Genomic DNA, 15,295 nt, shown 5'->3' on the forward strand with positions numbered 1-15,295 from the left:
TATGCTGTAATATGTTAACACAACAATGCAAAAGTTTGGGATAAGTGCATTTTTCAAAAATGTTTTTGAAAGAAGCCTCTTATTCTCACCAAGGCTGCATTTATTTGATAAAAAAAATACAGTAAAAACAATAATAATGTGAAATATTAATTACAATTCAAAATAATTGTTTTCTATTGAAATATATTGTGAAATGTAATGTATTCCTGTGATCAAAGCTGAATTTTCAGCATCATTACTCCAGTCTTCAGTGTCACTCGATCCTTCAGAAATCATAATAATATTTAATATTTCTTATTATCTATATAATATATAAATAATAATTATATAATAATAATGACTTCTTTTCTCAGAATTATGAGATAGAAACTTGCAATTGCGAGTCCAATTCTGAAAAAAAGGCTGACTTTATATCTTGCAATTGCAAGTTTATATTATGCAATTTTGAGGGGAAAAAAAGTCCGAATTGTGAGATTTTTTTATTCAGTGGCGGACACAAGCTTCCATCCACTGCAATATGATGTGACTGTAAATAATGCATAGGTACTTCCACACTTTTATCAGTCATGTTGGCTTTATTTTGTCATGAATAATAAACACTATGACATATAAAGAGGACTGTCATATCAAATTCTGGTTAAAGGTCACAGGTAACCAATGGATCGGGTGTAACATCACACTCTCAATAGTTAAGGTAATAACTGCGCTTCAGTTATTTTAAATTTTTTTAGTATACACATTTATTGTCTTAGAATTAAAAATCATGTGTTTGCAATGGTGTCATTTCCTCTTGGCCTTTTACATAATTTCATTTGAGGTCCTGATGTGTTTGATTTGAAATGCCAGTGATACCTTTGAGACGACACACTTCCTGCTTAATGAACTACAGTCACACTCATCTTCATTACGCCTCCGACCTTTCAAAAAAAAACAACCGGAGAAATGGATTACCTCAGTGCGAGAGAATATCATATCAGAACTCTATTTTTAAACATGAAAATCACTTGGTTTTCAACAAAGTGCCGCTTTGTTTTCATTTTCAAACCAATGCTCCCAAAAGTGACTCTTGTTTTTCCTCAGACTTAACATCAGCTTTGTCTAAATAACATGTTCTAAAGATTTATCTCCTTGTGTTTACTGGGAAAAGCAAGCTGTGTGCCTCTAAATAGACCTTATTTCAAGTCTTTGAACATAGGATGTCAGAACTCTATCCCCAAAATAATGAACTGAAGTGGGCTTGTTTTCTACCAGGGTTTTATTAAAAGCTTGCCATTTCATGCTAACAGCATGTAGAAAAGTGAAACAGACTATATTCCGGTTGCAACTCTATTAATTAGTTAACTTTTCTCATGTCCTTTCACTCATGTTTCCTCAGTCAAAAACAAGATGCGCAAGTAGTATTATAAACAACAGCATGTCTTATAGCGCTGCATATTTATGAGCAAACTAAAGTTCAGTCTTGCCATGAAACCTGTGGCATGTAGAGCAAGATCCCCACTGTTACTTTGACAGAAATCTTGAATTCATTCAAATGTAGTTGTGTCTTAACGTCTTTATAATGAGGGACGTCATGGTGACGTGGTTAACTTTGTGTAGCAGTGTTGCCCTTAAGTCACATCATTTATTAAATCTAAATTAGCAAGGCCTTTCTTTAATGAGTTTTGATTTGTGACTGCACTGCCCAATAAAGATCTTAAGAATATGCAAAGATTGAATAGTCTGTGACGGCTCGACCGGCCACTTTACGCTCGAGTGACTGGCCATTAGTGCTGATTTGAAGGGCTGGTTACTCGCCTCAGTCTATAAAGTTCACCTCCAGTCAATCGTTGTTTGCAGATACTCAATGTCTGGATCTTTAAAGGAGTCTTTTGGCTTCAAAACAAGTTAAGCTCTATCGACAGTGACACTAATGTCGACTCGTTCCACAGTTAAATAGGCAAATTTGTATAACGCACATTGTGTTTGCAGTAACGCACTTACAGTGGAGGTTTATGGGGTGTTCTGGAGGGTTTAAAGCAGCAATGTGAGGCAGATTCACGTGCACAATGACTTGAAAACACCTATAAAGTCAATGTCAGGATGATGCACCTGTCCTGATATCTTAATGAAAAATTAGCCTCATTGAAAGAAAGAAATTCTTGAAAATGTATTCAGACACCTTGCTATCTTTACTTACATAAATGAACTATAATGTCCTGCACCCTAAAAAAAATCAAAAATTATGTATGGTGTCTGAATAATTTTTGGTTTGACTGTAAATATAAATACTTTTTTAAATACTTTTTAAAAAAAATTTTTTTTTTTTTTCAAGACATAATAAACAAATAGTACATTTCTCAGAACATTTTTTTTTGTGTGTGTATCCTGAAGTGAACATTCTTAAATGTCGTTGACCAATATTTAAGGCTAGTGATTGTATCACATAGCCTCATGTGTGACTATATATATATATATATATATATATATATATATAGTGCTTATTGGGCGACAAGTCTGAAAAGGATTTCCAGTGGCAATCAACAGCATGCCACAGATTGTGTGTAGAGCTTAAGTTATATTGAACCCAGAACTTTCCTTTAACTGGCCTTCACACAGAAAACACTTTCTACAGAAATATAAATCTTTATTGTTATCTTCTCTGAACATGCTGAGGTTGAATCTCTCCAGCCCTGGTGTCGTTTCGGTGTGAGTTCCACTCTGTATTTTCCAGACAATCTTTTCAGTGCCGTGTACACCAAGGGGTGAAAGACAAGAAAGAGAAATCTATTTTGAGACAGAGCTGAGACTGGATTTTGTTTCTTGCGAGGCATTTTTCAGTCTCTCTGTTGATATTGGCTGTGGCCCGGGCAGCCTGTGCTGGGATAGACAGATAAAGGGTTTAGTCGACCTCTATTCTCTCTGGGATGGGCCAGGGGTCAGACAGGACGTCGCTCATGGACTCGCATGATGATGTGCATCAGCTGATCCACTCCCATCCACGCATCTCTCGTTTGCTGGATCCCACTGACTGAGGAAGTGGAAAAGATGGTGATGGTGAACCATTATATTATTGACACCAAAATGAATCGGTGCTGCTGCTGGAGATCCTGATACATTGTATGAAGGCAGTTTCACATATTCTACGTGAAGTTGTGGTATTTTATGTTTGAATAAATTTGATGAATTCCACTCAGGCATCATTAGGGTTATTTATATGTTCATCCATCCATGTCTCTAAGCAGGTAGTCCAGCAGAGTGTATGCTATTGCCGGCATGTATCATGAAGCCTCGTGGAAATTGATAAGGAGCTTTGGATCCACTTTATTGATTGCCGGCGTTCTGCAGATTTCCCAGCTCAGGAAAGTGAAACCGTCTAAGTGATTTCAGGACTGTTAATGTATGAATCTCAGCAGGCAAACAAGCTCCATATAACTACATTAAGGTGAGTGAGTGGTCTCAAATACATGACTCATCTTAAGAAGCTCATAGCTCTCCATATGTGATGAAGACAATGCAGTATGAGGGTCAATCTCTCAAAGACATTTCACCACAAAATCAAAAGAAAACATAAATCATATTTTTGAAGCATTTTATTACTTTTTTATCAAGACATTTTTCAGTACTCTTATGCAGAAAAAACAAACATGTAGGCCTGTTGTTTATATTATAAAATAATATTTCATGTACCTCGACAAAGTTGGGAGGTAAAAGTGTAAAGATGATGATACACAAGACAACTTTTTGAGCAATGTTGCTGGGGGCAATCTTGCCGAGCGATTGTTGCTGGGCACTTTCCCATTGAAAATGGCCAATACATTTCTATCTGGATCATTTTTATCGGTCGTGCCGTCGTGGGCCCTGTGACGGCAAAATTGCTCAAAAAGTTGCCCTGTGTATCATCACCTTAACTGTTTTTCCTTTACAGGTTCCCACACTTTTAATTCAAACTGATTTGTCAATGTCCAGAATCCCTGCATCCCTACATAGTAAAGCGGTTTAGAGAATGTCTGGATGGATGAGTTGCCATTCGAAAGCACAGAACCCTCTGCTGTCTAATCGCTCTTACTTACGGACGACGCTAAATACAGGCGTAAACGGAAGCGCTTTGAGCTTGTCCACTTTCTACCACTTCCAGAGGTAGTCGAAAACGCATTCGACCGGATTGCTTTCGTATTGTAAACACTCATGTGGTCGAATGTGTTCAAACCAAACAGCCACAAAAGATCTCCTACTCCCCGCCTACTAACCTAACGCATAAACATTATGAGAAGCGCGTGAGCCAGATGGGATTTAAAGGGATAGTTCACCCAATGATTTATTCACCCTCAAGTCATCCTAGGTGTATACACTCACCTAAAGGATTATTAGGAACACCATACTAATACTGTGTTTGACCCCCTTTCGCCTTCAGAACTGCCTTAATTCTACGTGGCATTGATTCAACAAGGTGCTGAAAGCATTCTTTAGAAATGTTGGCCCATATTGATAGGATAGCATCTTGCAGTTGATGGAGATTTGTGGGATGCACATCCAGGGCACGAAGCTCCCGTTCCACCACATCCCAAAGATGCTCTATTGGGTTGAGATCTGGTGACTGTGGGGGCCATTTTAGTACAGTGAACTCATTGGAAGTAGCCATCAGAGGATGGGTACATGGTGGTCATAAAGGGATGGACATGGTCAGAAACAATGCTCAGGTAGGCCGTGGCATTTAAACGATGCCCAATTGGCACTAAGGGGCCTAAAGTGTGCCAAGAAAACATTCCCCACACCATTGCACCACCACCACCAGCCTGCACAGTGGTAACAAGGCATGATGGATCCATGTTCTCATTCTGTTTACGCCAAATTCTGACTCTACCATCTGATTGTCTCAACAGAAATCGAGAATCATCAGACCAGGCAACATTTTTCCAGTCTTCAACTGTCCAATTTTGGTGAGCTCGTGCAAATTGTAGCCTCTTTTTCCTATTTGTAGTGGAGATGAGTGGTACCCGGTGGGGTCTTCTGCTGTTGTAGCCCATCCGCCTCAAGGTTGTGCGTGTTGTGGCTTCACAAATGCTTTGCTGCATACCTCGGTTGTAACGAGTGGTTATTTCAGTCAAAGTTGCTCTTCTATCAGCTTGAATCAGTTGGTCCATTCTCCTCTGACCTCTAGCATCAACAAGGCATTTTCGCCCACAGGACTGCCGCATACTGGATGTTTTTCCCTTTTCACACCATTCTTTGTAAACCCTAGAAATGGTTGTGCGTGAAAATCCCAGTAACTGAGCAGATTGTGAAATACTCAGACCGGCCCGTCTGGCACCAACAACCATGCCACGCTCAAAATTGCTTAAATCACCTTTCTTTCCCATTCTGACATTCAGTTTGGAGTTCAGGAGATTGTCTTGACCAGGACCACACCCCTAAATGCATTGAAGCATTAATGAGAAATTGAACAGGTGTTCCTAATAATCCTTTAGGTGAGTGTATGACACAGACGAATGCAAACAAAGTTATATTAAAAAATGTCCTGGCTCTTCCAAGCTTTATAATGGCAGTGAATGGCTGTTTATGTTTTGAAGTCCATAAAAAGCATCCATCCGTGATAAAAGTGCTCCACACACGGCTCTCCGGGGGGTCAATAAAGGCCTTCTGAAGTGAAGTGATGCGTTCGTGTAAGAAAAATATCCCTATTTAAAACTTAATCGACTAAAATAACTAGCTTCCAGCAGACAGCCCACGCAAGTCGACTTACGCCAAAAGAGTGGCACTTGACGCGATGTATGACGTAGGATGTAGGAGTAGTGTAAGCTTTGACGCCTCTCGCGGTTCAAACACACAGGGCTGGGCAACAAACTCAAGCTCCTCTGACATTTCTCTTTGAAAAATTCATTTTTCTCTTAAAAATTCTCGTTTTAGACTTCTAATTCGTGACCGGTGTTTTGTTTTGCCCTATCCTCTGCGCTTCGGCGTTCGTCAATGTGTCATGCGTCAGTTCAAGGGTTACTCTTCCACCGTAAATTGATGTGTACGGCCGTCTGCCGGAAGCTAGTTATTTTAGTCGATACATTTTTAAATATGGATTTTTTTCTTACACGAACACATCACTTCAGAAGGCCTTTATTAACCCCCAGAGCCGTGTGGAGCACTTTTATCATGGATGGATGCGCTTTGATGGACATAAACAGCCATTCACTGCCATTATAAAGCTTGGAAGAGCCAGGACATTTTTTTATATAACTCTGAAAGAAGAAAGTCATATACTGTACACCTAGAATGTCTTGAGGGTGAGTAAATCATTGGATAATTTTCATTTTTGGGTGAAACTATCCCTTTAAATTGTGAGGGCTGAAGACCCAAGTGTGATTTGATGACGAAAAAATGTACCAAGCGCTATTCCTGATTTCTAACAAGCACTCTTGCGGCTGTCAAAGCAGAAACAAAAGCTGATGTTCTCCGTATGTTTTTCTGTCATCTCCGTGAGCTTATTTCGTCCATTAGATCAAAAGATCTGAAAAAACACATACATTTACCCGCCCATAGACCCTCTCCTTGTAGAATTCAGGACAGAAGTGGTTGAAAGTGGACAAAAGAGACGGATTAAAACACCAGGTGTAAACAGGAATGTCTCTCCCTCGTCTACTTGTGATCCGACCGACCAAAATGCATCTTAACACGAGGTGCAGCCTAAACGGTCTTTGATATCATCGATCGGTCTGTGCAGCGCCGCATCGAAGCCAAACACACTTTGAGAATAGTGATTCCAGGAATATCATTTCTCTGTGCCGATATAATTATAGTTGTGGTCTGACTCAGCTATTCTTTTACTTTTGGAAAGATTTTTAGGACCATATATGTATTGTTATCGTTATAATTAATGTGGCACTGTCAACTTATGTTACTTGCCACCCATCCAGGATTTTTAGGCACTGTCCCGAATAGTCATCTATTCACCTTGGGGAAAAAAAAAAAATTCCATTCTGGAACCAAAACATGCAAAGGACTTGTTCAGGACATTCATCCCGTTGAGTTGACGGAGCTCTCTGCTAACAAGTTGATCTGAATCAAGCGTGTTAAAAGAGAGAAATACATTATGTGCAGTGCTGCGGGTCCCCATGCAGGACTGGGATGGAAAAGTGCACAGCTTTAGGCAATTCTAATGTAAATAGTGTGTAAAATACCAACAGAGGTCACTACAGCACAGCTCTGCAGAAACTCTATGATTCCCCATGTAGAATTGCTGTTTAATCACAGCAGGCACAAAATTGTATAATACTGACATGTTTGACTTCATATGTACCTGAGATTAATTTAGCACACAGCAGTTTTACATACATTTTCCCCAAATTCGTTTATAATTGTCTAACAGTTTTTATGACCTCATATATTGATCGAAAGAACATGGAATTTGTACTTTTTGCACTAAACAGCCAAAGGTGATTAAAACTGCACAAAACTTGGTAAGTAACGGCACCTAAAATTAGTCTGTCCCTTTTGTAACCTAAAATCTTAGTGTTAAGTGAAAAGTTCATGCTTATTTGTCAACAGCTCCAGTGTGTTTATTGTCTATTTCAGTGTGGACTGCATGCACTGTAAAAAACATTTTTGGTACAATTAACTTGATGTTTAAGTCATTTCAACTTAAATTACATTTAACTGACTTAAAAAAATGAGTTAAATCTTAGTAAAAGTTGAAAGTTGCTTAACTTATTTTGATGAGTTGAAGCAATGCAAAAATATATGTTGTCATAACTTATTAATCTTTTCTTTCTTTCTTTTTTCAGTGTGGACTGTGGAGCGGTTACATAAAAGTCACAACAACTTGCTGTCAATTGACAATCACCTGCATGTCAAAACAGCACAAGGTATACCACAAGGTATACCTTCTATATATACCTTTGCATTAGTGACCTGTAGTAAAAGTCATTTGACTACTTCATTATGCACTCAGTGATGAAAAATAAAGCAACGTAATCTAATTGAGATGGAAAGATGTGTGGATTTGTTTTTATGTTGAAATAGTGAAAGTCTGTACAAAGTCTCAAAGTCTTATCTTTATATAACATTTTCAGGAACACAAATTCACATGAACATGAACATTTCATCACACCGTGGACTCTGAAAGTAAAGCCGTTTTGACTTTTATTCATTCCCACGATTTGAATTTTTGATATCAACAATTAATTTTCACTAGTTAACATCAGGAATTGGATTTCTACTGGAAACAATGGCAATTTTTTATATAAGAAATTAGTAAAATTTTTAATTATTGATATGAACAATGACATCATCACTTGCAGAAATATGAATTCTTAATATCAAGAATTAAATGTCAATTTTTGGTTTATTTTCACTTGTAGTTTCACTAGTTAAATGTCACCATAGACTGCCATTCAAATTCATTTGTTGACATCATTGATTTCTTACTGGTAAAAATTCCAATTTCACATACATGATATCAGAAATTCTTACCAGTAAAAATCATAATTTGTGATATCATTAATTACGTGGTTACTAGTAAAAATATAAATTCCTTATATCGAGAATTCAATGATCACTGGTTGAAATGTTTCTTCTTGAAATCTGTAAATGTATTTCAACATGTTACATTAGTTATTACTGATATCTGAAAATGTATTTCTTATATCAATAATGAGGATATTTATTATTTAGAATATTTAATTTCAGATATCTAAAATGGCTTTCTTATAGTAAGAATAACATTCATGATATCAGAAATTAACATTGCGCACTAATCAAATTATTGTAAAGGCATTTGCACTAGTAGCCTAACCATGTAATTACTGATATCAAAAATGATGATTTTTACTTGTAAGAATTGTATTTCTGATATGTTAACTAGTAAGAAATCAATTCTTGATATCAACCATTGAATTTAAATTGTAGCCTATGGTGACTAGTAAAAATACAATTCCAGATATCAAGATTTATAGTTTTTACCAGTTGAAATGTAATTATTAATTATATATTAAAATAAGTGATGACGTCATTGTTGATATCAAAAATTGGTACTAGTAGAAATCTAATTGTTTTTGTATAAATCTTTTATTATTTTTATTATTATTATTATTAGTCTATTATTATTATTTTATGGTTTGTGGGGAGAATATGTATTTATTTATTTAATTTTTAATTGATACTGTATTTATTTTGTTTTTCTTTCTTTCTTTTTCTGAATTCAAATGTGATGCAATATTTATCAGTCCCTGAACCTCTGGCTTTCATCTCTGGTTTATGACTTTTCACTTTTGTATTTTGTAAGTAAATGTTTAATAAAAAAAAAAAAAAGTAGAAATCTAATTCCTATTAAAAATTAGCATTTAGTGAAAATTGAATTGTTGATATTACAAATTCATATCCTACGAAAGATTAAAAGTCAAAACGGCTTGCCACAGACTCTGTCACTTTCATTCAGAAACATAGGCTACCATTAAAAGGTGTTTGTTGTGCTGTTATTCCGACTTCTGCTGTTATTCCATATGTAGCGATGCTCTTCAAGTGACCGGACGGGCCATAAATAGTCTGGTAATCTGCCTGTTGAAAAGATCACCACGTGCCCTTTCCTTCTCCTTCGTGTCTGGTTACCGTAGCGACGACCAAGCAAATTCGCGATTGGCTGCTCAGGCGTGACGTAGGATGCATTTAGGGAATTCCGTCAGCTGGGCAAAGTGCTTCTCGTTTCAAAACGCCGCTCAAGGTTGAGCGCGCTCTCTCTCTCTCTCTCTCTCTCTCTCTCTCTCTCTCTCTCTCTCTCTCTCTCTCTCCCCCTCCCCCTCTCCCCCCACCACACCTTAAAAAAACCTTTTTAACGCGGTGAAACTTTTTCACCGGATCAGTGTTCATGCTGGGTGTGTTATTTTCCGAGAAGAAGATGTGTCATGTGCAGCAAGAGACCCAGTGAGCGTTGACTATCTAAATAAATCATTTATAACCTGTGGGAACATCCTGAAGCTGAAAGGAAAGAGGGTGAAAATCCCGACGTGTTTTCTGTTTGAGATGTAAGTGACCTTTTTCCACACTCCAAAAGTTTTTATAAACTTGCAGAGACAGTTTTGTGTTGATTCTGTTCTAGAAAACACTTGAACTAGTGGACAGTCAATGCTCATGTTCATCATTTAATGATGTGCAATGTTTATTAGAGGTAAGGTTAGTTCTAATAATCGATAAAGTGTCCCAATGACGGCAGAGAACTCTAGATGTCCAGAACGGGAACAGCCAGAAATAGGCTAGAGGGAACAGGTGTGATGCTCAATTAATGAACTTCTAAATTACTACAGTTCATTTAGCAGACACTTAAAGTTCTTATAGGTTTAGTTTCACTGGATCAATCCTGGCCACAATGGTGGTTTAGTAGAGGACTGGCTCTTTTTTCAAATCTGTTTTCGGCTCCAAGTGTGTGCATATGGATAAACATTTATAATAGTTTGAAATTGGGAATAGAAACTATACACCTCATTTAAATTGTTTACCTATTTTTGTCCTAGTCATCTGATTGTTTGTATGCCTACTGAAATAGGGTGTCTTCTGTGGAACATAACAATTATTTTTGATTTGTGTTAAAAGTGCCAACTCTCTTAAAATCGCGTCAATAGTACATTTGTTGGATGCACCGATATGAACATTTTGTCCAATACTGATATTTCTTTATATTTGAAAGCCGACAACCGATATATTGGCCGATAAATGTAAATCCAAATTTTTATTTAATTTTTGAGAGCCTGCATTACAAAAATAAAAGTCTCGCCCTTAAAAGCCATGACCCAAGCACACAATTATAATGGTGTTCTCATTATAATTTCATGTAGCCTATATGACAGACTTGCGCTGTTGCACACTTAACATGTATTTTCCTTCTTTTGTGGTGATTCCAATCATATTTCAAGCAATTGAAACCATCATGTCGAACAGTGCGCATCTGAAGTGTCTCAGCTGAAGGAAATAATCCATTACTTATTGGCTTTAATATATTAGCCAAATTTTCTTATTAGGCCGATAATGATAACATTAAACATGAAAATATCGGCCGATACCAATATGGTGGCCAATATATATCATGCATCCCTATTAGTTATTATGACAAATACAAAGCCACTATAAAACAGCATTTCTTTGGAAAGTATGTTTCACACATTTTAAAATAGGACAACAGACATGATAGACTAACTGAATAAACCGACTAATTGATTTATTCTCAAAAGAATGCTTGTTCTCTCATAAATGCTCTTAAAAGCTCATAATGCTCTCATAAAAGGAGAGCCAGAGTGGATTTTCAGTGAACAATGACTTAAATTTCAATGTGTTCCTCACAACAAAACGATCATATGGTTTCTGAATACTTGGAATATAGCGCACAGAACATGTAGACTTTATGTGATACTTTTATGGTTTTGCTGTGCTTTATAAACCTTGAAAGCTTCAGTCTCCGTTCATTCTAATAGCAAGATCAATTCTTTCAAATTTAGAAATAAAACCATACAGGTTTGGTTGCTCATTTCTGTGTGAACTATCCCTATAACATTTCAAAACATCCCTATTATCGTTGTTTACATTCATAGTCTACTGTCGCATTGGTGATTTTTTTTTTTTTTTTTATCTGTCACAGACTCTTTCTTGTATGGAGTGTAAATAATCAAACTATGTGGTTATCTTTCACTATCTGGCAGCCGCTGGTGACGTACACCAAGCAGACACAGAGTCACAGTGTTGCTGGGTTTGCCTTATCGTGTCTTATGCCCCCGATGGATCAGTGACAGGGTCAACACGCATGCGGCAAGCTCGAATATCCTCCGTCTCATATACACGAGCCCTTGAGGCCTCTCACAGGCGTCTTTAAATAGATAAGCACTTTAGATTTGTAGCCAAGGCCATAATGTTAGAGAAAGGTACGCGTCACCAAACTGATATTAGTCAACAGATTTAGACATCCCCTCTCCTGCTAGTCATGAGCATGGACGGGAGCTAATCCCAAGTGTCTGAAAGTATTTAGCAGTTTTTTCTATTTGTGTTTGCTAGAGGTAGGTATGTTCCCAGATGCCTTGGAGGCCGTAGGACAGGTGGAGGGTTTGACGCTGTCCCCTCCCCAGACTCTTCCAGACCCTGATGAGGATGTGGAATTGGGCACTGAAATAAAAAGACGAGGCAGATATCGGCATAGCTTACAGATACTGAAGCCCTTCCGGATCACACACAAGTAAGTTCTCCTGGTTATTGTTGTTTTAACTATATAAAATAAATATGTGGGGAGTTAACAAATGGGCTCTGACATTAAGATTAAATAAAATAAAATAAAATAAAAAAAATCATATTTTTCTAGGTCTTAATATTCCGTGCAGTCTCTCAATTCATTTGAGATCATAAACACTGCATGTATAATAATTATAGATGAATTATCGAATGCTGTTTTAAATAGTTCTTGCTGGAGTGCAGCATGCCACACTGCAGGGCAAGGTGTTCATTTACTTTGACACATTGTTTCCAGCAGTTAGACTCTCATATGCTGCATCCACACACACATAACTTATTTAAAATGTGGAAGCTTCACTCCGTAGGATGTGATGGATAAATGAACATGGAAGTGCTCCCACCTTTACATGAAAAGTGACTATACAAACATGTTTTTGGGGAGTCATTCAACATGTTTTAATTGGGGACAGTAATGTTTTTTTTTTTTTTTTTTATAGACTGGCTGTATAAATCTGTATAGCTTTTTTATGTAACATTTTTGAAGTCAATGGAGCTGCTTTTATCATATGAATCAGTCACTTTAATTGAATAGAAAAGGTTTGTGTGCATGTCACTACATGTTTAACCTGCATTAAAACTGACAGAATTGTTTTTTTTTTAATGTAGTACTGTAGTTCACTCCAGTAGTTCACTCCAGTAGTTCACTCCAGTAGTTCACTCCAGTATAGTTCACTCCAGTATTTCATGTTGCTTCATAAAAAGCCTGTATTTTAAAAGCTTGTGCTGTTAAAATAATTGGACCCACTTTATGTTAAGTGTCTTTAACTACTCTGTACTAACATTTAAATTAAACATTTAATACAATGCACTTATTGTGTGCATATGTGTTATTACACTGTACTTCTATTCTACCTGCATGCAATTACATCTGTAATTTATTTCTGCAATTGCATCTATAATTACAATGTCGACCCTTCCTCTACCTCTTAGTTGACCCAATAAGTAAAATTCTGTCATTATTACTCACCCTCATGTTTTTCCAAACCCATAAGACATTAGTCCATCTTCAAAACACAAATGAAGATCTTTTTAATGAAATCTGAGAGCTTTCTGTCCCTTCATTGACAGCTATGCAACTGACACTTTGATGCTTCAAAAAGTTCATAAAGAGATCGTAAAACTAATCCATATGTATTAAGCGGCTTAGTTCTAATTTTCTGAAGAGCTTCGATCGCTTTATATGATGAACAGATTGAATTTATAGCCTGGAAATCCAGACCTAAATCTGAAAGATTAATGGTCTGGCATCGACTAATGAAAATCGGCCAGCTCGAGGGGCGGGACCAAGCATGTATTTGAAAATCTCACTGCACGCAGTAGGATAACACTACGACCAATCACAACAAGTTATCGCTTAGCTATCAGCGGAGCTAACTGGTAGATTAGACTCTTGCCGTATCCGGTCGGCAAAACAGCAAACACGTCCTTCTTGCAAAGGAACGATTTGAGCGCCGTCTTCTGTTCCTCTTTTAGAAAAAAAGCCAAGTCTAACTCGTTCATTGTAGCGGCCAAAGCCGTTTCAAACAACTGGTGTTCATCCATAGCCATCTTGCAATGTTTACTAATGACTTCAACGTCACAGCGCTGTCGTCATCTGTTTAGCTCGCCTCTGGCCCGCCTATATCAGATAACCCGATGTGATTGGTGCAGCTCGGATACAAGGGCATATTTAATGAGCATCATTACTCGACACCAGAGTAACTCGCTGAGCAAATTTAACTTGTGCTCTCGTGAGAACTCTGGATTTCCAGGGTATTGAATTTAGACTTTTATTCACATAAACATTGATCAGCTAACATGTATACAAAAGCTCAAACGAACTTGCTTGACACTCAAACGTGCTGCGTAACACGAGAATGAACCTCATTGGTTCTTGCTGAAGCTCAAACGTGCTGCGTAACACGAGAATTAACCTCATTGGTTCTTGCTGAAGCTCAAACGTGCTGCGTAACATGAGAATGAACCTCATTGGCTCTTTCTGAAGCTCAAACGTGCTGCGTAACACGAGAATGAACCTCATTGGTTCTACTGAAGCTCAAACGTGCTGCGTAACACGAGAATGAACCTCATTGGCTCTTGCTGAAGCTCAAACGTGCTGCGTAACACGAGAATGAACCTCATTGGTTCTACTGAAGCTCAAACGTGCTGCGTAACACGAGAATGAACCTCATTGGCTCTTTCTGAAGCTCAAACGTGCTGCGTAACACGAGAATGAACCTCATTGGTTCTACTGAAGCTCAAACGTGCTGCGTAACACGAGAATGAACCTCATTGGTTCTACTGAAGATCAAACGTGCTGTGTAACATGAGAATGAACCTCATTGGCTCTTTCTGAAGCTCAAACGTGCTGTGTAACACGAGAATGAACGTCATTGGTTCTACTGAAGCTCAAACGTGCTGCGTAACACGAGAATGAACCTCATTGGCTCTTGCTGAAGCTCAAACGTGCTGCGTAACATGAGAATGAACCTCATTGGTTCTCGCAGGTCAAACAAACATGCTTGAGCTTCTGTTTACCACAACTGATGTGTGAGTTGATGAATGTTTATATGTGAGTAAAAGCCTGGATACAATCTGTTCATCATATAAAGTGATTTGGACTCTGATTTTGGAATTTGGACTAAACCGCTCATTTTATATGGATTAGTTTTATGATCTCTTTGTGAACTTTTTGAAGCGTCAAATTTGCGTAGCTGTCAGTGAAGGGACAGAAAGCTCTTAGATTTCATCAAAAAGATCTTCATTTGTGTTCCAAAGATGAACGCAAGTCTTGTGGGTTTGGAATGACATGACTGTGTATTTAATGACAGAATTAAACCTACCCAAACCACCAAACTTTTCCCTAACCTTACCCATATCCCACTCAAAAGCAGCAACAGTATTTTGAAATACAACATAAACACAGTAAGTACATTGCACATAAAAAATATTTTAAGTTAAAGACACCTAATATAAAGTGGGACCAAAAGCGTTTATGGTGTAGGCCTATTTTAACATGTTTTCTGCTAAATTCAGTGTGACAAACTACCTGTACTACGTGGAAAGTGATAGAACTGTAACCTGTTAT

General features: G+C 37.6%; 1 protein-coding gene across 2 annotated transcripts in view; it reads left to right on the plus strand.

Annotated features, from left to right (window-relative positions):
* Positions 1-9,642: 9,642 nt before the first annotated feature.
* LOC307171745 (ATP-binding cassette sub-family C member 5) overlaps positions 9,643-15,295 on the plus strand; it is a 36,854-nt gene continuing 31,201 nt past the window's right edge. The window contains exons 1-2 of one of the 2 annotated variants that reach the window (XM_079893537.1): positions 9,643-9,983; positions 11,998-12,175. In XM_079893537.1, coding sequence (XP_079749663.1) covers positions 12,006-12,175 — 170 coding nt within the window. In that variant the 5' untranslated portion in view covers positions 9,643-9,983; positions 11,998-12,005. Of the gene's footprint in view, positions 9,984-11,648; positions 12,176-15,295 lie in introns of both variants that reach the window. The other variant, XM_079893538.1, reaches the window with a different exon arrangement.

The sequence above is a fragment of the Squalius cephalus genome (genome assembly GCF_949319135.1).
Source record: "Squalius cephalus genome assembly, chromosome: 14".
Taxonomy (NCBI): domain Eukaryota; kingdom Metazoa; phylum Chordata; class Actinopteri; order Cypriniformes; family Leuciscidae; genus Squalius; species Squalius cephalus.